We start from the raw sequence: 27,218 nt of genomic DNA, 5'->3' as shown, positions 1-27,218 counted from the left end.
CTTTTACACACACTAAGTGGGAGAAGGGGAATGAGGGGGAGTGACCAAAACAGAGAGAGAGAGAGAGAGAGAGAGAGAGAGAGAGAGAGAGAGAGAGAGAGAGAGAGAGAGAGTGAGAGAAGTGAAGGCTGGAGCAAGAAGGACCCACAAGAGAGCAAAAGAGCAGAAAGGAAATGCAACAGCCGAAGAAGAGGCAAGAAGATGGAGAAAGAAGATGATGAGGAGGAGGGTGTACGGCTGCACATACGGTGCTGCATTAAATCATACAAGCATGACTAAGGTCCGCGTGTGCGCATGTCTGCGTGGGTGTGTGTGCGCATGTGTGTGCCTGCAATTCCCATGAGCGTTTCGGTGTTAAGGGAAACGACAAATGTGATGCTTCCTCCACTTCTGCGCCCCCCCCCCACCCCCCAACTCCCTCCGCCCCCTTTCTTACTTTCTTTTCATCACGTATTCCCTCGTCACTGCCGCTCAGTGGCGTTCGCACTGATTTGAAGTGAGACGAGTTGGACGGGTGAGGCTAATGTGAGGCGAGCTACCGGGCTGACGTCCACGCAAACGGGCCTCCCACTGTCGCTCAGTCCCCCGTCCTCTCCAACTCATCCAACTCATTAGCTTGTTCACGCCCTCCCACTCGGTTCTGTGCTCTCCTCTCTGTTCCTCCCTCTGCTCTTCCCTTTTACTCACTCCATCATAAATCCTCCCCTCCTCCAGCAGGCCAGGAGACAAGCAGTCACATTCATGAGCTTTACTGCATTAGAAGACAATGATACATATCTAGTAGTACCGCTGCTTTGCCGAACACACACACACACACACACACACACACACACACACACACACACAAGCAGGGCAATACTGTCGGGTGAAATAAAACATGAATGCTACCGACACAAAGACATTTAACATCCCCTATCCATACTTTCCATAGGGGAATAGGATCGTAAGGAATGACGACACAGGGCGTGTTGTCAAAACGACGCTGCAGCTTCACTTTGCACCGGGCCTCAAGTCTTCACCCGAACAGAACGACAACACCATCCAGTTACACACTCGCTCGGTGAAAATCGTTCAATTTGTGTCTCTCTCAGACTGTGCGGCATCCACAGTACGACCGTGTGCATCTTTGTAGGCGCCTATTAACTTTTAAACCGGTCATTTGTTACCTTCACACCTGAACTATGCTTTGTTCGAATTTGAAATGCGAAAGAAGAAGAAAGAAAATAACAAAAACAATGTGTCAACACTCAAAAATGTGCCAGAGGAGTGTTGCGAGTTCCTGTATATGATTACCCAAACAAAAATAAACACAAACATGAGCACAAACAATCCCCCGCGGAGGGCCTCGACAGTGCAGAATGAGCGATGCACCCCATCGGACATTAGCACAGAAACTCCAGCAGAACACCCCCTCTTCATCCTCTCAGCTCAACACACACCACAGGGACAAGGGGGTTACAACACACACACACACACACACACACACACACACACACACACACACACACACACACACACACACATTCTGTCCACCGCTTTCTGCTGTTCATCATTGATAGTTAGGCCCGTGCTGTTCTGAGAGGAGGAAGAGAAGATGCTCTACAATGTCATTGATCCGTCACACTACAGCGGGCTCATTTGACGTCGGAGTGGCGCTTACGCACACAGCCAGGGCATAAATCATTCATCGCTCCTTCACTCCGGCAAAGATCCTCTGTCGCTACTCATTTGCAAGTCAGGATCCTGTGATCTGCATACAGGTTTGGGCTCAAGCCAAACAGCACGCGCAATTCACAGGCCGTGATTATCACACTTTTTTTTTTAATGACTGCTGTGAAGATCCCACAAGGACGACGGTTCACAGCCGAGCTTGTACTTGTATGTGAGCAAAGTGAATCTCGATTAACCCAACGATCTACTTTCAGTACCCAGCGGGGGTTGTGGCTCCATCACCAACCCTAACACACAGCCACGACAAAAAAAAAAAAGACAAGAAAAAGGAAAACCGACATGAGACAGAAAAAAATAGTGTGGAAAAACCTCCTGTTAAAATGTGTAGATTTACGTTTTTTCACTGTTCCCAACTTCAATTTTAATACTGATGTAAATTCACTTGGAAATATGTCTACAAAATGCAATAAAACTGTCAAGTGGAAAAGTGAAATGATATGTACTTATTTTACATATTTTATAATGCAATTAATCCAAAACAAAGAAGGAACAACCCTCTATGTTTCAAGGTTTGCTGTAGCAGTGACCGCATTGTCAAAGACGAAATGCTGCAGGTCATGGAAGTGGCGTGTGCTGAATTGCACTACTGCGCGTGACTCATTTCTCACATACCAGCAGAGGACGAGCTGATTTCCATAAGCCTTGGCCTTGGCTGCACAGTCATACATCAAGCCATTAATCAAAGCAAAAGCTACGGGACCAATGCACAGTGAGGCAGTGTCCTCTATGTGCACAGCCAGCACCCAAAAGAGTTTGAGGTATTGTGGGAGAGAAAGAGCGTTGCATAGTTTAATCATAATAAATGCCAATATCAGTCAAGTTGAAGAGATGTTTGGAGCACCGTACAATACATAGAGCATAAATATGGGCAGCACCTGCAGATGCATCAAGGTGAAAGCTGTGATGGAGGAGGGAGGGTGGAGGCGAAGGGAAGCACTCAGGCTCAGCACTCATTATTACTTCAACCCTTGAATTAAAACAAAGAAAATGAGGTGACATGTATTGTACTTGAAAGGAAGCAAGGCCAACTAGGGTAAACAATCTACTTTTTTCCATCGACAAGTCTTCCTGGGAGTCTTAATAACAGGGGAACAATCTGATAAAGTCTAAATAATCAAATATCTGAACAATCAAGCTTCATAGGTACATTTCAACCTATTGTCTGTGTGTGTCTCCACAATGACTGACTTCTACGGCGTAGAAAAGGAAGAAACAGACGAAAACAATATTCATCGGCACACACGGAGTACAAACTTTCCAGAGCCTACCCAGAAATGTACATGTCCAACGTTGAGCCAACAAGTCCAACTAAACACAGGCAGTAGTCCCCGAAAATGTCTGACTGTTTCAGCAACTTCCACAAGTACGGTGGTGTTTTATTAAGAGGTGAATGTATGCATTTCTTAACTTCTTATAATGATGATTTCCTCACAATTACTATCTCAAGGTAAGTGACTCGTAAATGTAACAGTCAATAGTCAAATGAAAAGTATGTCTCATCAACTTTGGACTATTAATTCAAAGTGCACCTGGAAATTAACTTTTGCAATATGATACACTGATAAGCTAGAGCAGTAGTACTTTTTGTGGTTGTTATTGAGAATAGGAACAAGATACACACACACACACACACACAGACAGACACACACAACCATCCTCTGAGTCAAAGCCCCATCTACCATATGCTTCATTAATCCAAACTCACCCTTACGTAACTGTACTAAATGCTCACAGGAGTGGAAGGGTACGACTACCCTCCCTGTGCTTGTGTGTGTGAGTGTGTTTCTGTGTGTGTTGGCCTATGTGTGTCTGTGCGTGCCCAAGTCGGAGACAGTGTGCCAGCAAAAAGAAATCTGGTTACATGAATGACTGTAGAACTGCTCCGTTTGTAATCATTTTGTATCTGCTTGCATTTCAGGGCTGTGGGCTTTGTTTGTGTGTGTGTGGCGTATGAGGTGAGACTGTCCCTTTCTCCCTTAAGAATGTGGGTCCAGATCTTACTGTGGTTGTGTATTTCCAGTTGTTACTCCGTAGACACATAGGATTGGACATCAGTTCCTACAGGGTTTATGCTTAATTGCAAAACCTAATTAATATCAGGTACATAGCTCCTTTGGACTACGCATGCGCACACAAACTCACATTTTCGCAAATGCAGATGGTCAAAATTTAGTCACATCATCATAAACTACCTGCACTTTCAAATGAAACACACACACACACACACACACACACACCAACGTGGTCTCGTGGCTCGGCAAACCACGCTAAGAAATCAACGCAGCCACACAGCGGCACATGAGACGCATCAGTGAACAGAGGCTCCGGCTCCGGGGACATTGTGTACATGCTGTCGACAGCCCGCTCGCAACATGGGAATTTCAAAGAACATATGGCAGCTCGTCGCCGGGAAGCAGCCCGTGACAGAATCTAAATAAGCGAAGAGCTGCACCTAGGAAAGTCGTTAACTGTCTGTTGTCTGTCCCGAAAAGACACAAACGCTGACTAATGCGGTTGGCAAGTGATTGTGACGAGCCGGCGATGCTCAAACTGGGTCATTGACAAAGAAAGGCTTCGGCGGAGAGACAGGTGGTTGCCTCACTGCATCGGCGGAGCTGGCTGCATTGGAACAACACCAACAGACGCAGCTGCAGCAGCAATAAAGCTCCCAGAAGTCCTCCCCCAATTATTTATGTTTCTTCGAAGAGCTCTATTGTGGTCAAAAACACCGAGGCTAAGTCTTAGGCGCTCTAACCACGATCCGTCTCACAGGCAAAAAATGCTGGTGATTTAAAAAAGCGTTTTCGTTAATCCTGAATAAAACACTGGTGATTGCCCAGTTTATGGCGTTTTATCAGGTTCTGTCCAAGGCCGCTCTCGTCTCATTGGTCGCTCAGTGAAGCATTATGAAAAAAACAAAGTCAACGCTTTTGAGGAAAGAACTTTCAGCACACACCTTTCAATCGCCACGCAATGCATGAACACGGTGCTGCGACCATGTTCAGCATCTCTCCACAAAAAACAAGGCCGTTAAGGCCGAGGCCAGATTCAAATGAAAAAATATTGTGTTTTGACGTTTTTGGGCCAAATGAAGAGAACCGTATGGCTAATTTGGATGAAGAACAAGAGGGGATTCAGCAGCAATTTCTACATGAGCTTTTATGAGAGAAGAATATGTCTAAGCTGTTGTCATTTCATCCTTTAAGCTAATATGTTAATTTATGAAATGAAAAAGAGGATCACTGAATCAAGATCGAGCATCAAACTGGAAAACAATGTTGTCAATAAGATGTAAAGGGATAATGTGCAGTAACATTGTGTAGTCCTATTGTGCTGTACTTGGTGTGTCTTAAGGCGTACTTTGGAGTGTCAGGGAGTCTGTGATTTTCTTTTTTTTTTTTTTGAAAGATTTCTGGAAAACGCTTAAGAAGCGCTGCTCCATCATAAAAGGGGTCTGTTTTTAGCCGGGGAATTTGAGAACTCTCAAAGCCATTTTTCCACATTGAGCAATTGTTTTCACATATGGCCGATCTGCATATTTTATATACCGACATTTGTAACAGATTTTGAGAAATATGTTGCAGGTTAAGCCGGTTGTCTTTGCTCTAGGAACACCGAGCAGCGAGAGAGAGAGAGAGAGAGAGAGATCTCCTCTGTCTCATGACCCGCCTATGCTCCCGCTCTCCCTCCTCCACAAACGTCCCAGCCTACTGTTCCCATGGCAACCCTCTCATCTGTTCCCATAGCACCTGCCTGCTGTCCGGGAGACACATGGAGACGTGACTGACAGATGAGGTGAAAAAGAGTTGACATTTGGGATTTTAAAAACCTGCAGGAGAGATCGGTGAAAATATAGAAGGATACTTTTGCATCAATAATTGTGTGACTCAAACAGAAAACAAGGTAGAACTCATTATGTCTCTCTCTTCATTATAACAAACTGCCACGACGTCAACATGTGGACAAAATGTTAAAGTAGCCCATTAACGCAGGGACAGTAGACTGAGGGGATACAGTTTTAAAAAAAATTGCAATATGTTGAATTAAACCTGGGGAATACTTTTGTAGGCTGACGCATCCAAGCACCAAAACCACAACCTGCTGTCTTCATAGACACAAATACACACTCACACACAAACAACAGGGGCTTCACATGGAACGCACACAAAACATGCACTTTGCAAAGTTGAGTAACTGGCAGAGAACCTGTGGGTGTGGGATGTTTTGGTGCATGCAACATGTTGTTTTATTTGAAACTGATTCAAAATGAACAAATAAATACAAATGAAAAACACATTCTAACCATGCAAAATTCAATCAACAATAAAATTGAGGGAAAAAAGTAGTAAATGATCTCTCCCCCCCAAAAATAACTGGAATTAAATAATTAATCGCAGCCAAAAATCTTGGTTAGTAAAAAAAAGTAATTCCACTAGAAAAATACAATTTCTTTGTACACGAAATAGTATAGCTAGAATAATCAGTTTGTGGAGGTAAACGCGGTTGAGCTGTAGGAGACAAAAAGAAGGGCTGAACAGGCAGAAAGACGCGCTAAGGCGTACTGTGTGTTTGTGTGTATAAGCGTAGACAGCATGTGTGTAGTTAGAGGCTTTAAATTAAACAACAAATTGCATTGCGTGTATAACATGCCTTGCAAAACAAGTTGTTTGTCAGTTGTGTGTCACGGTCATATGTATTAGTTCCATTTTCTACCCCATTTACCAAATATCAAACTACACTGAAAGCTGAATAGAAAAGTTGATTGAATGTGTTGAAGTTAGTGCCCACTTAAAAGGATGGGGTGCATATTTAGACAAAATGGTTCAGAAAACATGAGAAAAATTATGTTTTTTAAAGAGGTGAATTGTATTCACTGGGGAAATCGCCCCTTAATAATAAGTAAAAACTAGATGAATTTGTGTTAATAATATATATTTGAGCGTGAGTGTTTTTCCCCGCATGTGTACTCACTTTGGGTGTGGGACAGGAAGCGGTCGAGAGGCGGGACGTGGCCTGGGCGCGGGGCGACTCCGAGGGCGTGGTGCTGAGAGAGGCTGTATCCCTGGGTAACACCTGCACACCCCGCGAGATAATGGAGTCTGGGATCTGAGATCACACACACACACACACACACACAAAGCGTATGCAGACACACACGCATGTAAACACCTCGCAGCGAAGACCCAACGTCCGGTACATATACTGATATTGAAGATCTAGGAAAAACACATACACACGGACGTATAGACATACACACACACACACATTATATATATATATATATATATATATATATTTATATATACCCACACATATATAGATGCTACAAACCTATATACAGACACAGAAAACAGCCCGAGACAACAAATAATTCAACGCCTCTAATGTGTAATCATGTCGAACTTAAACGACCACGCCTACTCACAGGGTTGATGAAGATGAGAGACAGATGACCTCAAAGATGTGACATGATGATGACAAGTAATGAGATATCGGGGGGCGAAGTCTTACCAACATCCTTCTGTGACTGGACAATGAAGTGGGATGTTACCCTGACAACAGAGCCACAAAGCAGGGTCCAGGCTGCAGACAGGGCAGGATAGGATGATGGGTATGGAGAGATACTTGATGTTGCATGTAACTGCACAAAATAGACACACACACACACCTACACACACTCACACACAAATGTATGCGGAGACAAACATGTTATATGATAGACGGAGATGACAGACCTATGTTAAGGAATGGATTCACTATTTTTCAACTCAAGAAATTCTATCCTTCATGTGACACTATAATAAGAAACTCAGTTTATGCAGATGCGTCCTCATAATGATGAAAAGCATTGGAAAGAATATTCTACTTTGTGTTTATAGGCTTCACTTTTATATATATCGCTTCTGGCAAAGAAGTAGCTGGGACAAATGATGAATCCTGAGAGAAGGCCTGCGAGTATCTGAGAGCAGGACTACACACTCTAGTCCACATGCGTGTCCAGCAAGGTCTCATGTCGAACGCTTCTCAAAATGCAGCCTTCCATTCTCAGACTTATAACAGATGTATCCTGAGAACCCCTCAGTGACCTCATGCTAGAGGCAAATGTTATGTAGTATTTGGCTAATCTTGTAAAGAAGAAAAATACGGCATCACATCTTTTTACCACCTATCTGCATTTGGATGCTCATTGGCATGAACCTCATGGGCGAAGATAAGCATTTTCATTTATTCTTCCAAGAGTAAATCAACTTCCCAGTACGAACACTAATGGCACTTATTTAAATCTTAATGTTTTAAAAGGCACTAACAGCCAGAAAGAGATACTTTTGAGCATCGGACACAAGGCGACTGCCCTTGCCTGACGGGTGCATGCGTGCAGAAGAACGCCGAGACATCCGGGTCATTTATGTGAATGCCAATCTCAGAAGAAAGAAATTAACCCAGAAAAGGAAATCTGTGATTGTCTACTTCCTGTTATTGTAGAATAACCTCATCATATATTTTGAATGAGGTGAATGATTCCCATTCAAGCCAGGCGGCATGCAGCAGCAGAGGCCATTTTTTAGGGTATGGGTTAAAAAAAACCATTGAATCTAAAAGGTGTTTCCTGTAGCATTTTTATGCATCAATCAAGTTCAGAAAGATCGTGTACCTTTGGTGTAATAACATGACAGTCATTTAGCTGCCTGGATCTGCTCCAATTATGCAAACGTGCTACTTCTTCTTTTCCAAAGAGTAATTGCATATCTGAGAAAAGTTCCCTCCGTAATTCGCAGACTTCTAATTAAAGCATTATCAAACATCTAATTTACAAACAATACGTCTTTGTACTTCGTATTTGTCAACCCACTTGCCAAAATGTTTCACATAGACACAAAAATAACCAATTACATAATGTTAAACCCTTGTCCCGTTTCATTACAGTACACTGGACACAGTGACCCTGCAGGAGGCCCCGTGTATCGCTCTCTGTCAGGACCACACATGGTGATAAAGGTTCAACCCGTTTGAGGCCAAATTCCTACAAACACCCCTGTTTCCTAGCAAAGATGTTGGACGTCTCCTCGCAACCTTTCCTGTGTTTTTTCTGTGCGCTTCAGTAATGACGGTCTTGCCTTTAGATCATTTTGGTAAGGTTGTATTGATGTTAAAATGCACACGCTTGTATACATCACATACATGAACGTGTACAGATGACCGTTTGAAATGGATGAAGTCAGATGAAAACTGCAACAGCAGACCCCTCCCCTTCCCCTCTCTTCTCCTCCGTCCTGGTACCTTGGCGGCGATGGATGCGGCGGTGATGTGCGAGGAGGAGCTGTCCTCGGTGGACGCCACGCCGCTGTCCTTCTTCTCCTCGTCCTCCTCCTCGCACTGCACGCCCTTGTCCTCTGTGTGGCAGCAGGGCGAACTGTTGGGCGGCGGCGAGAGGGGCGGCGGTGGCGAGGGCAGGTCCTCCAGCTCGTCCGCTGCCTCCTTCACCTTCACCACCGCGTCCCGCAGGAGGTCGATGGCGTGCGGCAGCGCTGGCAGGATGAACTGGAAGCATTCCTGGAAGCGTAGAGAATGTCAGTGACAGGGATTTGTGTTGTCAAAATAAAACCCTTTGTCCGATCGGCGATAAAGGCTTTGCTGCCGCTGTAGTCGAGGTATTTGAGATCTACAGCGCGCTGATGTAACCGGTTACGCTGTTATGCACTTAGTCCTATGTGACAAACACATTGAGTGACCATGCTCGAGGCATCGGAAGCACAGGAAGAGATTTCCTCTCTTCTTTCCGCCTCAGCAGATAACAGCGCCTCCCTCTGGACACATTTATAACAGCTTGATTTCATTCCTTTCTCCCTCCATCCCTCCATTTTCTCCCGTGTGCCCAGCCTCCACAAGGCTAAATGTTCCCTGTTCTCCTCACCCCCAGAACAAGAGCTACTCTATGCAATTATTTATCTTCTGTGTTTTTTAAGCATTGAGAAGATACATTATTAATCACACTTCACGGTGTCTACTGGCATTCTGAGCCACCCCTCCACTCCACGTCCCATTTTATGTGTGCACATCGCAACCTTGATTTGACTGAATTAAAAAAGCTCGTAGATCCACACCCGGATGCATGCATGCCTGGAATAGCATCCTGAAACACTGTTGATCAAAAATACACAAAAAGAGAGCAGCGAGACTCTTCGGATTGGTAGATGAAAGAGATAGAATGGGTTACCACGAAACCTTCAGCCCTGCTGTGTAGCCGCGAGCTAACCTGTCCACTAAAACCCCCACCTTCACTCACACACACACACACACACACACACACACACACACACACACACACACACACACACACACACACACACACACACACACACACACACACACACACACACACACACACACACACACACACACACACACACACACACGTACACATGCACACACCAAATCCCACAGCAGACGGTTTATGCCTCTTGCTGGGGTGTTAGAAGCCCACATTTGAACATTCTGCAAGAGGGTAAAAGGAGTGTTGGGCTGAAGTGGGATTGAGGATTGAGCAAAGGAAAGAGTGAGGATAGTGTCAAGAGCCTGGAGACGTTCCTCCTCTCCCCTTTTGGGCTTTCATTGCATGCCAGGAATTTTCTTTAGGTACGTCAGGAGTGTTTTTTTTTTTTTTTTCTACCGCTCTTATTCTCCGTTTTGTCCTGCAGGAAAGTAACTGTCAAGAACACTAAATAGCAGAATCCCTGGATGTACTGCCAGCGGAGGAGAAACACAAAGGAGAGAAAAGGATGGAGGATGAGGGGAAGGCACTGTTGTTTTGAGAGGGGGGGGTGCAGGAGATGACGAGGGAGTGTGACAGACCAGACAGAGAAAGGGAAGTGAGTGAGACACGGAGGACGGGATCTCGACGTATGAATAGGGAGCGAGTTGGAGAGACGGAGATTTGGTAAAAGACAGCAGAAAATAAAACTAAAAATCTTGAGGGTAAAAGTCGGAGCTCGTGAATTTTGAGGACCTTTTGTACAATATGGACTTGTTGTGTTCTTTTTATTTAAACATCATCACCTTGTCGTGAGCAACTAGTAAATGGCGCTACGCAGTTATTATACCTCACAGGGTAAATCTATTTCTTTGGCAAAAAAACAAAACCTTCCTATTAGACAGAAGGGTCATCACAGAATGTCACACTGTCATTCCTGCGGGTAGAAATAGTGTCACCCAGCAGCAACATTACAGCAGAAGGTCTTCATGTGATGTCAAGGAATAGTGGTGCAAGTGAGCAGGTTGCATTGACTGTAACACTAATATTCTGTTTTATTTAGCCAACCTTGTACTTTCCTTTTGTGTAACATTTAACTGCAGTTTGACAAATTAAAAAATGTATTAAAGGTGGACTTCAAAACAGAATGTCTGTTTTGGGAGGTGGAGTTTGAAAGATGGAGGCATTTGCCAGGCGGAGATGGCTTAACATGATGTACCACAGTGAAGCATTGTGGGAAACGTAGGATCCAGCAGTTGCAAAGTGTCGGAATGTCTCTTCTGCTACTGCTTGAATTGAAACAAACTAAAAGTTTCTGATCAAAGTCATGAATTCGTAGATCAGTTACGGCAGGTCTCATTGGAAATACTACCACCGCCGAGTCTGAGAATATTCCTGAATATGAACAAAATGCAAACAACCAGGACATATCAACTCTACAAAACGGTGATTGAAATTGTTCTCTATCTGAGAGCATATGAAACTGTATCAGTAGCGTAAACTAGGCCAAAGACAACGAACAAGCCGACGCTCTGACACGAGGCCCCTTTTCTGGCCGGCTGCGCTGGACTCCATCGGTATCGCCGTGACAGCAGATCATCGTTATAAAAGCCTGCAATAGGCAGCTTGTGCAGTTAACTTTAACTGGGGGTTGATGAGGGAGACAGTAATATGGCAGCAGATGGGGGGGGAGAGGTGGAGTAATTGATTAAAATAAATACTAAAATCGATCAGGAGAAGCGGGAGCGTAACGAGACAGAGACAGATGCGCAGGTCAGCGCAGCAGAGAGGGAGACAGATGGCGGGGGACACTGAGACAGCAGTGGGTGGATACACACACGTACAGGTTACATTACCATACATAAACACGCTCACGCATGCGAGAACAAACACACACACACACACACCCTGCAGCTACATCTTTGTCTTGGTAGAAATGCATCAAAACGCAAAAAACGTGTACCGGCAAAAATAATCTAGACGGTATACGGTAGGCACATAGCTGCTCGGATAAACATACACCAATGATGTCTTTGTTTGGATCTATCAGTTTATGGCAAACAATGTTCACGTTAGAGTCTCAAGCAAAGTTGACCTTCGCATAAGGAGTCACATTAGCTGATGCCGTCCAGACGAACGCGTCATAGTTGCACTAGTGACACAGCCAAACGTCCTTTATGGTTTTCCTCAATTTAAAAGGGCATTTTGTAAAAAGAGGTACAAGTTTTGAATGTTCAAAGATAAATTTACTGGGATCTAGGAACTGTACCAAAACAATATGCACATATGGATACTGGATGTAGTGACTTGATCCAAAGCGCCTTACAATTTGCCTCTGATTCACTCAGCGATGGCGCGTGATCCCTGACCTTTGACTTAACTGCGCCTGACGCTATCGTCCACTGGAGAAAGATCCGCCCTCGTGTGTTTCCTACCTGGGAGCCTTTCTTGCTTCCTGGTAAGTTGATGATGAGCGTCTTCCCTCGGATACCACAGACAGGTCTGCAAACGCACCAGAGAAAGTTTACGTGAATACGGAGGGAGGAAGGGACACGTGCCTCTAACGGCCACCTCAAAGCTTTGATTCAGATGGATGTCAGCGTGCTGCACTTTATCACAGCCACTACATTAACCCACTCGCCGATTTGACTTACATCAAAGTCGAATAGCAGCAGCTTAAAATGTGCATTATTCATCTATTAGACTCTACTTGAATAACTGCCCGTAACAGAACGGTTATTCAAATTTGAGGTGACTTCAGCATGTGCTGAATCCCATGTTTGTTGCTGTGGATTTCTGTGCTTTTGTCTACGTTTATACAGTATTAAGTTTTAACCCTGTGCACTGCGACTTTATGCACCAACCTGTTTAAACAGAAGGATTAAAAAAATCAAATTAATTGAAAATTGTGTAAAACTAAAGCATGTGTGCTATGGTTGTGCGTCGGATGTGAGAGCGTGCGCTCGTGACCTGGAGAGCATCCCTAGTGGTGTGACGTTGAGGGATCCCATCAGCATCGCCAGAGACATCCCTGGAGCCTCGCGCTCTATCACCTCTTTAGTGGCCTGCAGAGAGGGAAGATAAAGCCGAGGGTCATTAGCGTAATTATAGCAACCAAAGGATGTGTCCATCTTACATATTTGGTAAACAATTAATTCAAAGGCTGTATCGGAGCCTTTGGATAAAGCATTCAAAATGACGACGTAACAACTACTAATGCCGACCGCACTACTGCTGCTGGTTTGGAAAAAGGGAATCTGTAATCTGCAATATTTCAATTTACTTATAACTTGACTATTTCTGAAACAAATACATTCTTGAATGTCAAAAACAAAAACAGAACCGTCTTTATTCCATTGGGTAAAGCGGCATGTTAACATGCGAATGTGGTTCGCCTCTCTATTCTTGTTGTGTGGTGAAAAAGACCTTTAATATTTAACTCCCCTTTGAACTCAAAATGCATTTTGAGGAATCAACCTTCATGTCATATGCATCGGACAGCCAAGGCTATAATTCAGAGTGAAAGAAAATCCACAGAAGATACTTGACAGCATTTACAACTTTACAGGAAATCAACTGTTAAGAGTATTGCCTCATTAAAACATCTTGGTAAATAAAAAAGTCTGCAGATGTCTGGCCAGAAATACTGATAATCGTCACACACTCCTACGTTAACCTCATGAATGCATGTCTTGACTAAAAAGATATGGACTGCCCCTCCGATATTGATTTACCATCCCCTCTAGCACAATCCATCTTGTGATTGTCTCAAGGTTGGAAAATCCTTATCCGACCTGTCTCATCTCCACCTCAATCCCCAATTAGCAATCAAGATGGATAACATTTTGGGAATCAATAGAGCGATAGGTCTTTTCATTGGTCAGTCATTGCAATAAAAGAGTTCCATGTTGAATTAATTCATCCTATAGCCTGGTGATTTTGTCCCAGCAGGGATTCGTATGCTTTCCAGGGATGTTTCTTTTAAAACATTTTTTTTTTTTTTACAATTTCACAATCTCTGCAGGGTGCGTGTGCCACAAATGCACTTGTATATATGTCCGAGTGTGCACACATGTGTGGGACTGGGAGGAGGCTACGGCATAGAAGGCAGAGGAGCTGGTGCCTTCTCCTCCAGCTGTGTGTGTGTGTGTGTGTGTGTGTGTGTGTGTGTGTGTGTGTGTGTGTGTGTGTGTTCGGTGCCCTTGAGTTGAATGACACTTCAAACGCACCATCGGCGAGGGAGAAGGGAGAGAAACGACTTCAAAGAGACGAGGAGCCACTGATGAGCATCGTGGGCTCGGACTCAGGAGGGGATGGAGATGGGGAGAAGGAAAAGAGTGTGGGAGGGACGGCAGGAGGGGTGAGACAGAAAGTAGAGGGGAGGAGGGAGAGAGACAGGGGTGGGGCTGGATTCATACCTCATACAAAGTTGTTTTTATTGGGACACAATGAGGAGACATTGATTGATACAACAGGCATTCAGACAAAGTATAAAAGACGGACTGTATGTTTTGGGTAATATTCTGCTTTTTTGTCTCATTGCAGGAAAATCTTAACGCTATATATTCTGTACATATATCTATATATAGGTAAAAAGGGGTACCTGAGCTACATTTGAGGTGGTTATGTGAGGAAAAACCTCCACCTTTGGAAACCAAATGTAGCCCTGCAGGTTCATATCTAATGATATTCCTTCTACCAAATGATGTAAACAAACATTGTGCTAAAATATGATGAACAACAGGTCATTCAAATATTATTTTTTTTGCAAATTGAACAATACATTGATTTCCAACAAAGTTAAGAGACAGACTTTTAGACAGAAGAGACATGGTTATCCATTGTATTTAATGTAAAAGACTGAAACACGTGGTACTACTAGAACAATAATTAAAATAATCAAAGTTCTGTGGTTAACAAGTGTCAGAGACATGAGTTGAGAAAGAACAATTGAGTATTACACTGCCTTCAAAGTATACAGTAGTAGACAGAATAGCCAAAAGCACGTTGGCCTGCACACTGCAAAATAATACTGGTCGACTCAACCATTCCAATCCGAGGATGAAAAATATCTTTTCCATCGTATTCCAAGTGTAAGATCATTTGTGTGAGTCAGTAAAGAATTATGAAACGTGGAATAGTGTGTCTAGACCTCCTGTCTCGTAGTGTATTTATTTTACCAACACCAGAGAGACATTATTTTGAATTGCTTGCCACATAGTCCCATATCTTTTAAAAAAAGGGGAATCAATAAGGATCTAACTTCTGCCTCTTTATTTCCCACGTGGCCAACGGGCTGATTGCACCGTGTTAATCGGTGGTGCAACACGTGTGTGTAATCAGCAAAAACAGGAAGATCTTCTTTGAGTGAAGTAACAGGAGGGAATGTTCGACCACCTTTTCCTCTAAAAACACATATGAGCAGCATTATCGGTACACGGTACCTCCAGACCTCTGCTGTAGTTGTAATTCATTACTTCCCTGCCCTCGACCTCTTACCAAACCATATTTCACCCTCGAGCCGTCCTTGTTGGGTGTATTTTAATACACCTCTCAAGCTTCACAATACAATTTATATCCTTCTGAAATACTGCGAACAATAAAACGGCAAATTAATGCCGTGCTCGCCGTCAGAAAACCCACCTCCGGTGTGACGTCTCTCGGAGCGAAGCCGGTGCCTCCGGTAGTGAGGATGAGGTTGAGTTCCTTTTCATCGCACCAATCCACCAGAGTCTCCTGTTCAGACACACACACACAAAGCATTAATTGTAATTGCATAACTCATCATCACTTTGGATAAAAAACGACAGATGCAGTACGTGAACGCACAGTTACCTTGATTTCGTCTATCTCATCTGGCACTATCTTGTAGGCCGTGATCATACCGCCCAACCTGAGAAGGTGAGAAAGCCATTAGATCACAGATACAGTTATTAATATATAGAGGAGATCCTCTATTGTCTTACTGCCGCTCTACAGGGAGGTTAAAAACACCAGCTAGAGAATTATGGACCTTCTTGAGACGTCAGTGCTTTCTTTAACAAGCAGAAGTAGAACATGAGTAGTTGGAGGAATGTTTCTTCTGTCCATATGCACTTTCCTGCCGCCGTAGTGTCCAAGCAGATCTGCAGGGTAGCAGTCAACAGTCCTGTGAGTAGGCTCACCTCTATATTTCTCAGAGTAATAAAGAAGGAAACCACCCACTTAAAAAGACCCAAACGTGTATCCTTGAAAATACTTGAATATTCAAAAGTGTAGTGTTCGTCCGACTAAAACAACGCATGACCGAAACCGAAGACTTAATCGTGTAATCGTACGTCTGTCATCTAAGAGAATCCAGGCCGGTGAAACGATCAATTATTACGGTGGAGAGAGAAGAGAACAGACAGAGACGTAAAGTATGAAAGGTAGGAAAGACCCAAAGGCCGTTGTCGAGCGCGACAGGAACGAGAGAGAGAGAGAAAGCAAGAGATCATCGCAGCAAGTAAAGAGGAGACATCGAATGCCCTTGAACATCCCCTGCTGAAAGGATTTTTCACAGGACGGGAGCTCTGACAAGGACAGAGCAGCAGCTGCTTAACAGCAATCCACGCTGACCTCCTGTGGCCAGACCGGGAACGGCACCACGACAGGAACAACCTCGGGCTCAAGGTGAAGGCTCTGCACAGACACCCCTTATGTAACCCTTTGCTTTTTTTATTTTTTAAAGGCCGCTATTTTAGGGAGACTACGGAATCACGTTTCTCCTTCGCATCCGCCACTAAAACGACACCAGGGCCTTCCTGGGACAAATACCCAATGAACAGCGTGCACATTAAAGCGCCTGCTAATCTTCTGCATTTTCACGTGCAGATTTATCACACAAAGAAAACGCACCAAAAAAAATCTCTCTCTTCACCCACACCGACTTTAAAAGAAAGAGAAACCCTGCATCACGGAAGCATCATTCAGCGAATCCATCGTCTCTTAAACTGTGCGATGGAGCAAGCAGGGGAGACACACTGAGCAAGGAAACGCCAGAATGCTGCAGCGAGCACGCGTGCACGTTCAGAGGCACATGCGGCTTCTCAGAGCATCAAAACGTCTACACACACACACACACACACACACACACACACACGCACACACACGCACACACACGCACTCTGTCTCCTCTGACATGTGATGGCACGAGTGATTTACTTCACTTGATGTGCTTGGAGGGCGTGGGGGGGCAGGCATGTGTGTGACTGCGTTCATGCGCGTGCATTTCTCGGTGTACGAGTTAGTTGTGCGTGTGTCTGCGTTACACCTCGGGAGAGTAAAGGAGCTGTCAGGACAAATCACCTCTCTCTCTCCTGGGGTTTTAATGCCTCTCTGTTTCAGCCCAAATGAAAATATGCTCAACACAAATAACTGGGGTTCCTTCGCGCCGTTTCCTAGGCAACCACTCCTGCCCGAAGCCTCTAGTCGCTGTGTTGTTCGTTGCGAGCGTGTGAGAGTTTGTGTGCTGGTATTTTGTTTTTTCTCGTCAATGTCGGGGATGCCATTTTTCTGTGCGAAGGAAGCAACATGTTGATGAGTGGACATTTTTGAGTATTTGGCACGCTGAGTATCTTTGAGGGATGCTGTGATTTGTGCAGTCGTGTGTGTTTATTTATATAAGCATACATGCACAAACTGTATTACAGACATATGGGCATGCACACTTATACAGTGTACAACATCAGTTTATGTGAACGTGTATGGTATTCTTGAGTACTTGGATAACTAAGTATCAGTATGTGGGTTTACCTGTACTGCATCGTATTGCTATGTGTACTACACAAAACTACAGCTTCCAAAATACCAGTTGGTTCAACACCAAAAACTTCTCAACCTGCATGGAAATACGATCTCTGTGAGCAGCTCTTCTACCTGGCGTCCACGCACGCACAGGTTGCACCATAATCTTAACTAAATATGTTAGCTTAAAAAAAAAAGGTGGCGCACGCATGTGGGCCGTGTCAGCAGAACCGTGATGCTGGATGGCGTTGGCTTCCTGTCCGTTGACGTCCTCCACGTGTCCGTGGCATCAGGGAATGAGCTGCGACGCGTTCGGGCGGTTTTCATTTACAGCTCTGATACGCTTTGCATCTTCCACGGTTGAAATTACATCTCGAGACCTTTGTTGCACGTTTGCGTTTCTCTCTGCAGCTAGAGTCCTTGGCTGTATTTTTTAGTGGATGTGCTGTGAATTGAGGGAAGCCTATTAGAGAGGAGAGGGGCCTGCAACATTTTCATCTACATCACCCATCTATGTCTCTTTCTACCGCAGGGGGTAACAGCACATAAAGCTCTTCCTCAGACTGCAGGCCGGAGGTGGTTCGGAATTGCTTGAGGTGTGGACAAATCCTGATGCGGGTCGAGGAAGGAATGGAAGATGGGAGGGTGGTGAGGGGGGGCGGGTGGGGGTGGAACGGCTGTAGTTTTGGCCTGAAAGCCGGGACGCCTCGGCCCAACCTTTCTATGAATAAAAGACGAGCGTGTGGAGGAGGATAAAGAGTGAAAGGCGCGATGAGAGAAAGAGAGAGAGAGAGAGAGAGAGAGAGAGAGAGAGAGAGAGAGACGGGCACGGAATGGAAAAAGTGAGAAAAGGGAGAGACAGACTGTCAGGAGCACACTTAACAAGAGAGAGTAAAAGTATGTGTGTACTTGTGTGCATTTGAGCCGGCTGCAAATCTCTGTGGTTGTGGGACACTTCCAAGATAAGACCCATCTGCCAGGGTGATTTCATTAATAATACAAGCTCTTTGTACAGGGCACTCAATCTCACTCGCTTTCTCTCTCTTGCTTCCTCACACACACACACACACACACACACTCTCCGCCCAAGGAGGAGAGGATCTCCACACTCCCAGCAGCAGCAGCAGCAGCAGCAGCAGCATCGAAGCAGAGTGGTCGGCTCGTCCATGTGTAGGAAAGCTCTCAAGGGGTCACCTCTCAACATGTTAGCTGATAGAGAGAAGGATGGAGGAAGAAGAGGAGGAGGTGGAGGAGGAGGAGGAGCGGACTGGCCCACCTCTTCAAACCCCTACCGTGATGAGAGCTCTGAGTGCTCAGCGAGGGGTTCCACTCTCATGACTCCACTCACAGCCACTAAACAGCACGCGCACGCCCTCGGAAACAAACACACACCACACACACACAAACTTTTAAATATTCTGCAGACCACTCCAGCCCACACGCGTGCTATTTATTTACAGAATAAATGTCATTGCCGACAGTCTCTTCCCCCTTTTTCTTCCTAAAGCATCGTGACTGCTCCACGTATGAAACTGACTTCTTTTATCCATTTAAACAACAAAGTTAACATCTGTGGCAAAACAATCTGCTTGTTTGTGTTTTTCAATAACTTGCGATGTAAACTACACATTTACCCGGATTCAGATTCATTTCAACTTTATTGTCCCAAATATGTTCGCAATAGCCAAGTTAGTCCAAGTCAAATGTAACACAATGGATCTCTGGCAGTACAATTTATAAGTGTGTGTGTCCCCTGACTGTCTCATGATAGTAAAATTGAGCCCACAGTCACCCATCTGATGGACACCCGGCTATCCGTAGTCAGCATGATTCTTAAAATTGACAATGGTTGTTACAACGCAAGTTGCTGAGGAGCAGAGAGCTCAAACTCACCTGCCACACCTCTGAAGGCCGACCTGGGCAGACTGATTGAGTCGCTGAGCGCGTGCCAGCGTGTGTGTTTGCGCGAGTCACTTTGTGTGCTTGTGATTATAGTTCACGTTATGCGTCGTGCCTTGGGCCCACACTCCCTCCCTCCCTCCCCCTCCTCTCCCTCGCTCTGTCTATGCATCTCTGTCACAGCAGGGTGGCACATTGAGGCCACAGCGCTCCGGCTGGTCGACCCGATGGAGCCGCTGACTCGTGGCGCGGCCCGGATGGACATGGCGTGGAGGATCTCAGGCCAGAGGTGGTCAGCCAGAGCTTGTCTGCATCAACCGCCATCAGCCGCGACACAGCAGAGCAGACACTGGCCGCCTGTCTGCAAGGTCCAATTCCAGTGTTAAGCAGCACCCGGTTTGATCCAAGATCAACTCTCTTGGTTGACTTGTGTAAAAACAACTTGATCCAAAAGGGCTTTTCACAGCCTTCAACTCCACATGTGCAAAAGTCCATTTGATTCCCAGAGAAACAACCTTTCCAACAAGAATCACGTCAATAAACTTGCCAACCCAAATGAATTGGCTGTAATATTTTTTTAACTGTTAACAAGCGTTTTCTCTTTGGCGACAGTGCAAAATAAGTTGATTTTAGCCTTATGAAACAAGTCTCTATAACTACTAATAGAGCCTAATAGGTACCATTAAAGTGGAATATGAAGCCCCACGTTTATTTGTATCCAAATGTTAAATGATGCTAGTCCACTATTTCTATTCCATGAAGCCTAACGAGGATGGAGAATAGAACATGTCATTCAATCCCTCCCTTCATGATCCTGTAGAACTAAACTGCATCCTCAAATGTGTTTAAAGAGAAACATATTCTCGTTTGATTACCGCCGTAGTCAAAAAAGGATGAAATCCAAAAAACGAAACTACTTGGCTACGTAAAAAACACAAAACACACTTATTTTCTAAGAAACATTTTAGCCGCATGACAACATACTGATGTATCGACTACGTCCAAATGTTTGTCTTTTTTTACCTTCTGAGATTCACTTAAATAATATTTTAGATTAAAAAAAGCAAGTAAAATACAGCTTACATGTCTAAAAGTCTTTTGTTGCACTCTACCTGGGAAAAGTGTTTTCCTCTTGCAAAATCCTTTTAGTTTAGAGCTTCTAAAGGCTGATGCACCTAGAGATCTGGTGTGGGTGTACAAAGCGAAGGACTCAAAGTAAATCATGTCTGGTGCTTCCTGTTGACTTTTTCAACACTTAACCAAGATCAAGTGCATTGAGTTGCCTAAAATTAAACATTAATGTTAATATATTTCCTGAAAAGTTTAGTACGCATATTTTGTTACTTTGCAGACGCATCAAACGCCTTCCTTATTTTGGATGGTATATGTAACGCAAACTACATGTGTGTGTGAAAAGGCACTGCCACTTCTCACAGGCGTGTTTAGTCAAACAATTATCTTTAATCAATGCTGTCGGGATTCTCACAGCTTTGTCTGGACATCACCTCATAGAATACACAACTGTGAAAAGAAAAACACAAAAAAAAAAATCCATACTTAGATTAAAGCACATTCATGTACACAAACCCCCCCCCTCTTAAATCTTCCCCCGAGCGTACTGTACAAACAAGCGTGCAGCAGATAATCACTCTCTGGCGCTCTGTCTAGCGTGACGCACATGACGTGGCACAAGCCTTCTCGCACCGCCTCTCCGTGTCACACGGCCTCGACACACACACACACACACACACACACATTGCACGTCGGCCTCAAAATAAAACACACCGCAAAACGACTTGACACGCGTGTAGCTCCCGCAGCGTGGAGACTGAAGGGGGGTGGGGGGGGCAGCTGCTGCAGCGGACCAATGGCGGCGCGGCCCGCTTGTCTGGAGACGCACGTCTGAGGTTGCAGGTCGAGGGTCTCGTGTTGGCGGCTCGTGAGTCACGGGGGGCTGAGGTGACATTTGGAATGGCAGCGCGTGATGTGTGCAGCGGTATCAGGATGGATCTGACATGAAACGTTACCTCATCACTTTCTGCTGTGGGATGCTATTGTTGGAATATTGACTGTAGGAGCAGAACACCGGTTTATGGACATTATACTTTTAGCCATGCGTGTCACAAGGGACGTCCGGGGTAATAAGCGTTTTTAATCTTTCCTTTTGTTATTATTACCTTTAGACTCTTTAACCCGAGACAATTTACTTTGGTTTAAAGTTAAATCATTTACAAAAGTGATGCTCATTAACAGTATAATATTATATATGTCCGGAGAAAAGATTGGCCTCTTTTGCATTTATAGAAGGTCTCAACGCTGAACCAACCATCTTTTTTTTTACTTGTTTACATGACAAAGAGGACTCTGGATTAGATTTCATGGCCGAGCAAGTCGACAACTGTGGCGATGCCACTAAACTGCCTGGCGTTATCGCATTTCATCATCATTGCTGCGCAAAAGAAAAAACAAAAAAATTCACACACACACAAAATGTATCTCTGCAATGCCTTTTGATATTTGATCATATAGCATTTATAGCAATAACACAGCTGAATGTAGAGTAACCCTAATGACTTTTCTTCTCGCAAAGACAGTTTTGGGGTTGATTTGAGGTCGGTTGAAGGACTCTTGAATAAATGATTGTGCGTATGAGTTGGTTGCGCAGAGTTGCAATGAAATACTCACAGAGACGGGTCATGGATGAGATCTTTGAGGTTGACGCCACTGCGATCCTCTGCAAGGTTCCGAAAACAGCTGTCGCTCACTGGATAGACAGAGACACAAAGGGGAGAGGAGAATTAGCACATGCTAATAAATGATCTCAAATGAAAAGCGTCAGGAGAACTTTATACATCACTGTTGAGAAACAATTCACGGCAACTGATTCTTTTAATTGTGACGCATTACAAGGGACAGTTGAAATGCTTTTCTTCCCAAAAGTCCTCTACTCTCCTCCCAGCTAACTCACTTGCTTTGACCGAGAATCGCGCTTATCTAATCTGAGTAATGGATATCCACATGTGATTTTCTCCTCAGACGGAGAAAATGACGAAACACACTAAAAGGATCTCTCTTTTTAATGATGATGATGAAAACTAGATTTAAAAAAAAAAAACGTCCAAGGCGCTCTGATCCCTCGTATGAATAATTTGGGCCTGTTTCTGTATTCATTCTTAAATTTTGATCCACATTTCACGCCAGTGAAAATAATCTGTACCCTGGACGGTACGGAGCTCATCCACTGTGCCTAAATTGGGGAGGATCCAACGTTCTCATTTGTTGCAGCCCCACTTGTCACTTCTGACTGTAATAAGTGAACACGTGTAAAGAAATCACATCTTGTGCAACTGCTCTATTGTCTTCCGCGTCGTGTTGCAAACCAAATGTTGCCACAGTGTGAACTGACATCACCTTCACCCTGCACACCCTGTTTGATCACACTGGGCCCGACGTGAAGCCTCGTCTTCATCGTCTCTAACCGCTTCTTATAAAAGCACGGCGGCCCCTCGACTGCAGAGCAGGTGCGAGCCACATGAGTCATCCTGGTGATCGCAGACAGATAGAGTGACGGATGGAGCGAGTCAGGGATAAAAGGACCAAGACACGGAGGGAAACGGGAAAGGAAATAAAGTGAGAGGAGACAGAAAGAGACGGATGAGGAGGATGAAGAGAGGGACAAGGTGTTTTGAGATCCGACGGGGCCGAAGCGTGAACGGACACGCTTGTGTCTTAAAATAGATTTTAAAAGGAAGCACCGGAGGGTGGGGGCGGCGATAGTGGTGGAAAGTGGTGGTTGTGGTGGTGCAGTCGATGTAATTCCCCCCCAAAAAACTTGATGTGCCAGTTGTAAAGACTGGAAATGTCATGATGTTGCTCCAATGAAGTGCCATGATCCATGAACGACAGGAGGGGCGGAGGGAGGGAGGGGGTGAGTGGCTGGGTGAAGCAAGAATGGTGTAAAAAAAAAAAAAAAAGCTGTGTTGCAGGGGAGGTTGCGGTGGGGGGGCAACAGGGCCGACGGATGGAAGGGATGTTGGCGTGTAAAATGAAAAGATCGAGGTGGAGCAGAGTGGATGAAAAGGATGTCAGATGGAGGTTTTGGGTGGGGGGACGAGTAGAAAAGCAGTGGCGATGGGGCAGCACTCAGAGACAGAGGTAAACAGAGGGCGCAGGACATTGCTCTGGGCTCTGGCAAATAAATGGTCGAGTGCTGACATTTGCACACCGAGCAAGCTCAGAAAGAGAGGGAGAAACAAGAGCGACTGAAAGGCTGCGGGAAGGGTGTGTGTGGGGGGGGTGGGGGGGGCAAGAAAAAAGGTTGCGGGGGGAGAGAGAGAGAAAGGGGAGCAAGCACATGGAATACACACCACCCTGGCTTTAGAGGGGCACTGCTGCATAAGTGCATGTGTGTGTGTGAAGAGGGAACTTCCTTCAAGACTGCAGTATTCCTCACACACACACACACACACACACACACACACACACACACACACACACACACACACACACACACACACAGAGAAGCCTCCTCAGTCTTTCTCTCCCAGCTACCCCTTGATCTAAAAATAGCCGTTCCACTCTCCTACAAGAGGCAGTAACCATTCTGAACCAATCAACACGCTCTGTCAAAGGCATCGGTACCCACCACCCCTATGTGCGTGCATGCTCACGTACGTGTGTGTGTGTGTGTGTGTGTGTGTGCGCAGGAAGGGGAATTCCTGAGTGAAGGTAATAAAAGCCCTCCCTGCTGCATCGGTTAGTAGAAATTATAGGGAAATGATCCCTCCTACAGAACAATAGCAGGGAATCGAGTCAAAAAGCAAGGGGGGAGCCAACGGTGGAAGCACAGAAAGGGAGAAGAGGGGTGAGAGTGGGAAAGAAGGAAATCTGGCTGCAGTCCAAACGGGCTTCAAAGGAATATTAATGTGATCCTGTGCAAGAGATGAAGACAGGGGAAGAGGGAGGGAGGAAAAAAAAAAAAATAGGAGCGCAAGAATCGGTGACGCTCGCTGACTCCCACTTCACGAGCTCCGCCCCCACGGACCATTTCTCCAGGTAATTCTGCAGCTCCGCTTTCACCGCCTGCCCTTAAATATATCCGGTGTCCCTCCCAAAACCTGCATGCAGGGATCACAGCCGACGTCCACTTTGTTGTCAACCCGCAGACAAGAGCCACTAGTCCCGTGTGAAGACGCAATGCAGGGACCCGTTCCCATCCCAGAGGACTCTATTTACCCTATTTTGATTCAAACCAGTGCAATTAATTTCATATGTAGCAATCGTGATATTGAGTGCGACCAAAGACCGCACTAGAGAAATATTATATATGTTACATGAATGGGATGAAGTATCTTAATGTTTTAAACCACACTGTATCCATCCATATGAGCCACTCTGTAATTATTTTTCAATTATATCTGTATTGTCTGGTAGTATTGAGTGCAATCAACTCGTCTTTGCCTCCACCTGTGAGTACGCCTGACTGCTGCAGCCCGGATGTCTCCTGGATGTCCCCAGGCTGCAGCAGTGGGAGGAGAGCAGGAGGCCGTGTTTCAGAAGCATTAAGCCGGGGCAGCACCGCTCACACATGGGATCTGGGCGCGCACCTCCAAACACAAACAGTTGCGCACGAAGTAGCACTTCTGGCATCAGAATACAATCCATCCACGTTATTTTGTAAAGTTCCGGTACTTGAAAGTAACTAAACTTGCCATGTCCTTTGTGTGGTGCAGGCTCAAGTCATCTAAACGGCGATACTCAAGAAAGAATTTCTTACATACTTCAGTCCCCTTCAGGGTTGCAAAATTCCCGTGGAAAGTTTCCAACTTTCCACGGGAATATATGGGAATAAACTGGAAATTTGGGGTAATTTAACTGTATTTACCTTGTCATAAGGGCAGACATGCGTGCAAACGTTTATAATACAACTTTTAAACATGACATTTTGTACTTTTTTGACATTTTGTGAGTAGAACTTAAGTACAACAAAAACATGAACGTTGACTAAAAAAATCACCACCCCCCAACACCAATTTTTTTTTTTGTGTTTTTCCCTGAATCCTTCCAGGTCTAAATGCTTTCTTCCTGGACCTCATCAATGTACTCCTCACTGTCCACTTCCTCAACATCTGACTCGCCGCTGAAGCATGTGAAATGTATTTGAAATAGGATTTCTGTTCCCTGCTGGCACTCAAAATACAGCCCATACCATATTTTACCGGTCTATATAGGCCTACTGCTTATAATAATCAGCTACCTCTATTTTTGTGACGGTGACATGACGTCATACAAAATTGCCCCACCAGAAATTTCAGCCTAAAATCGCCACTGATTTACGTGTATGTTTCTGCCAGACAATGTTCCCAACCAGCTGCATTCAGAGTCCAGCTAAGCTAGGCGTGCATAGTCTTGTTCTCAACTACATTTACGTTCCCTGTTATATGCTTTTGCAAAGAAACTTGGGCACATTATTTTTTTCAAAATTCCCAAAATTCCCGTGGAAACTTTCCGGAAACTTTCCGCAACCCTAGTCCCCTTTGAGTCCAAATCCATTATGTGGATTTGGGACAGAGCTCCGTCTAACAAGAAGGATAGATGCTGTCTGGAGACAGGAGGGTTAAAACTTAGGAGACATTTTTCTGATGATGTGCTCTGGGCCTTTCCATATGTGATACAACAGCTTTGCGAGCGAGCAGGCTGTGGGCTGTCAGTCTGTTAGCCACTGGCACAGAGGATTCATGAACTGCTACCATGTTCCACTCAATCATTTCCAGTACATAAAGCAGTCAGCAATCATCATCTCCCTGGGATCCCACACTAATGGGGGTTCCCTTAATGCAGGTTTTCTCAAACGTTCTCTTACAGACACACACACACACACACACACACACACACACACAGGGCGTCACCTTTCCATGGATCAGCAATTTTACACAACATGAGTTACAAATCGCAGTGCAAGACAGAGTGCCTAAGCATGCTTGAGCTAATGTCTGCTTGCAGGCCAATTATGACCGCGCTTATCCATCATTAAGGCAGGGTGCTCTCCAAGGAAATATGGCTATCTTGGGTATTCTTGTACCAAGCAAGAAATAGAGTGTTCCAATTGTCAACTATTCATTAATATATTTGAAAAAGCTTTGCCAGTTAAATTCGAATTGAAAAAAAAGAGCTCATTCAAATTGTCCCATCATGGCTGAATGCGTAAAAATTCCAGTAGTGGAAGGATGGCAGCGTCTGAACGGCCCACTTGGCACCTTGATTGTTTCCTGTACATTATCTGCTAACAGCAGTGCCAATGGCCCTCCAGCCCTGGAGCAGCTACCATAGAGGTCCAACACTGGATTGGGCGGACATCTGCTGGTGGGTGGGACAACACCTCTGCACACCAATACGCCTCGACCAAAGTAATACGACTGCCTCCTATCCGCTATTTTACCGGCTTGTTTTGTGTCAAATGGAAACACTGGGCCCAAGGCCTTGGATTAAATGAGTTTAATGATGAATAGAAGTATGGACCCGCCTCCAGATCGTAACGGGGAGGGTGAAACATCTGGCTAGGGGGCTTTCAGCACCT

General features: G+C 44.9%; 1 protein-coding gene across 15 annotated transcripts in view; it reads right to left on the bottom strand.

The window, feature by feature from the left end:
* gphnb (gephyrin b) overlaps positions 1 to 27,218 on the bottom strand; it is a 66,502-nt gene that overhangs the window by 23,964 nt on the left and 15,320 nt on the right. For all 15 annotated transcript variants that reach the window (XM_040159883.2, XM_040159885.2, XM_040159886.2 and 12 more), the window contains exons 2-8: positions 22,328 to 22,406; positions 15,815 to 15,872; positions 15,623 to 15,715; positions 12,950 to 13,044; positions 12,415 to 12,481; positions 9,010 to 9,282; positions 6,703 to 6,837 (exon numbers count right to left, since the gene is read on the bottom strand). In XM_040159883.2, the coding sequence (XP_040015817.1) occupies positions 6,703 to 6,837; positions 9,010 to 9,282; positions 12,415 to 12,481; positions 12,950 to 13,044; positions 15,623 to 15,715; positions 15,815 to 15,872; positions 22,328 to 22,406 (800 nt within the window). The remainder of the gene's footprint in view (positions 1 to 6,702; positions 6,838 to 9,009; positions 9,283 to 12,414; positions 12,482 to 12,949; positions 13,045 to 15,622; positions 15,716 to 15,814; positions 15,873 to 22,327; positions 22,407 to 27,218) is intronic.

The sequence above is a fragment of the Gasterosteus aculeatus genome, chromosome 18, assembly GCF_964276395.1.
Source record: "Gasterosteus aculeatus chromosome 18, fGasAcu3.hap1.1, whole genome shotgun sequence".
NCBI classification, from domain to species: domain Eukaryota; kingdom Metazoa; phylum Chordata; class Actinopteri; order Perciformes; family Gasterosteidae; genus Gasterosteus; species Gasterosteus aculeatus.
Note: the sequence above shows the minus strand (reverse complement) of the source record. Positions and strands in the feature narration are given on the sequence as shown.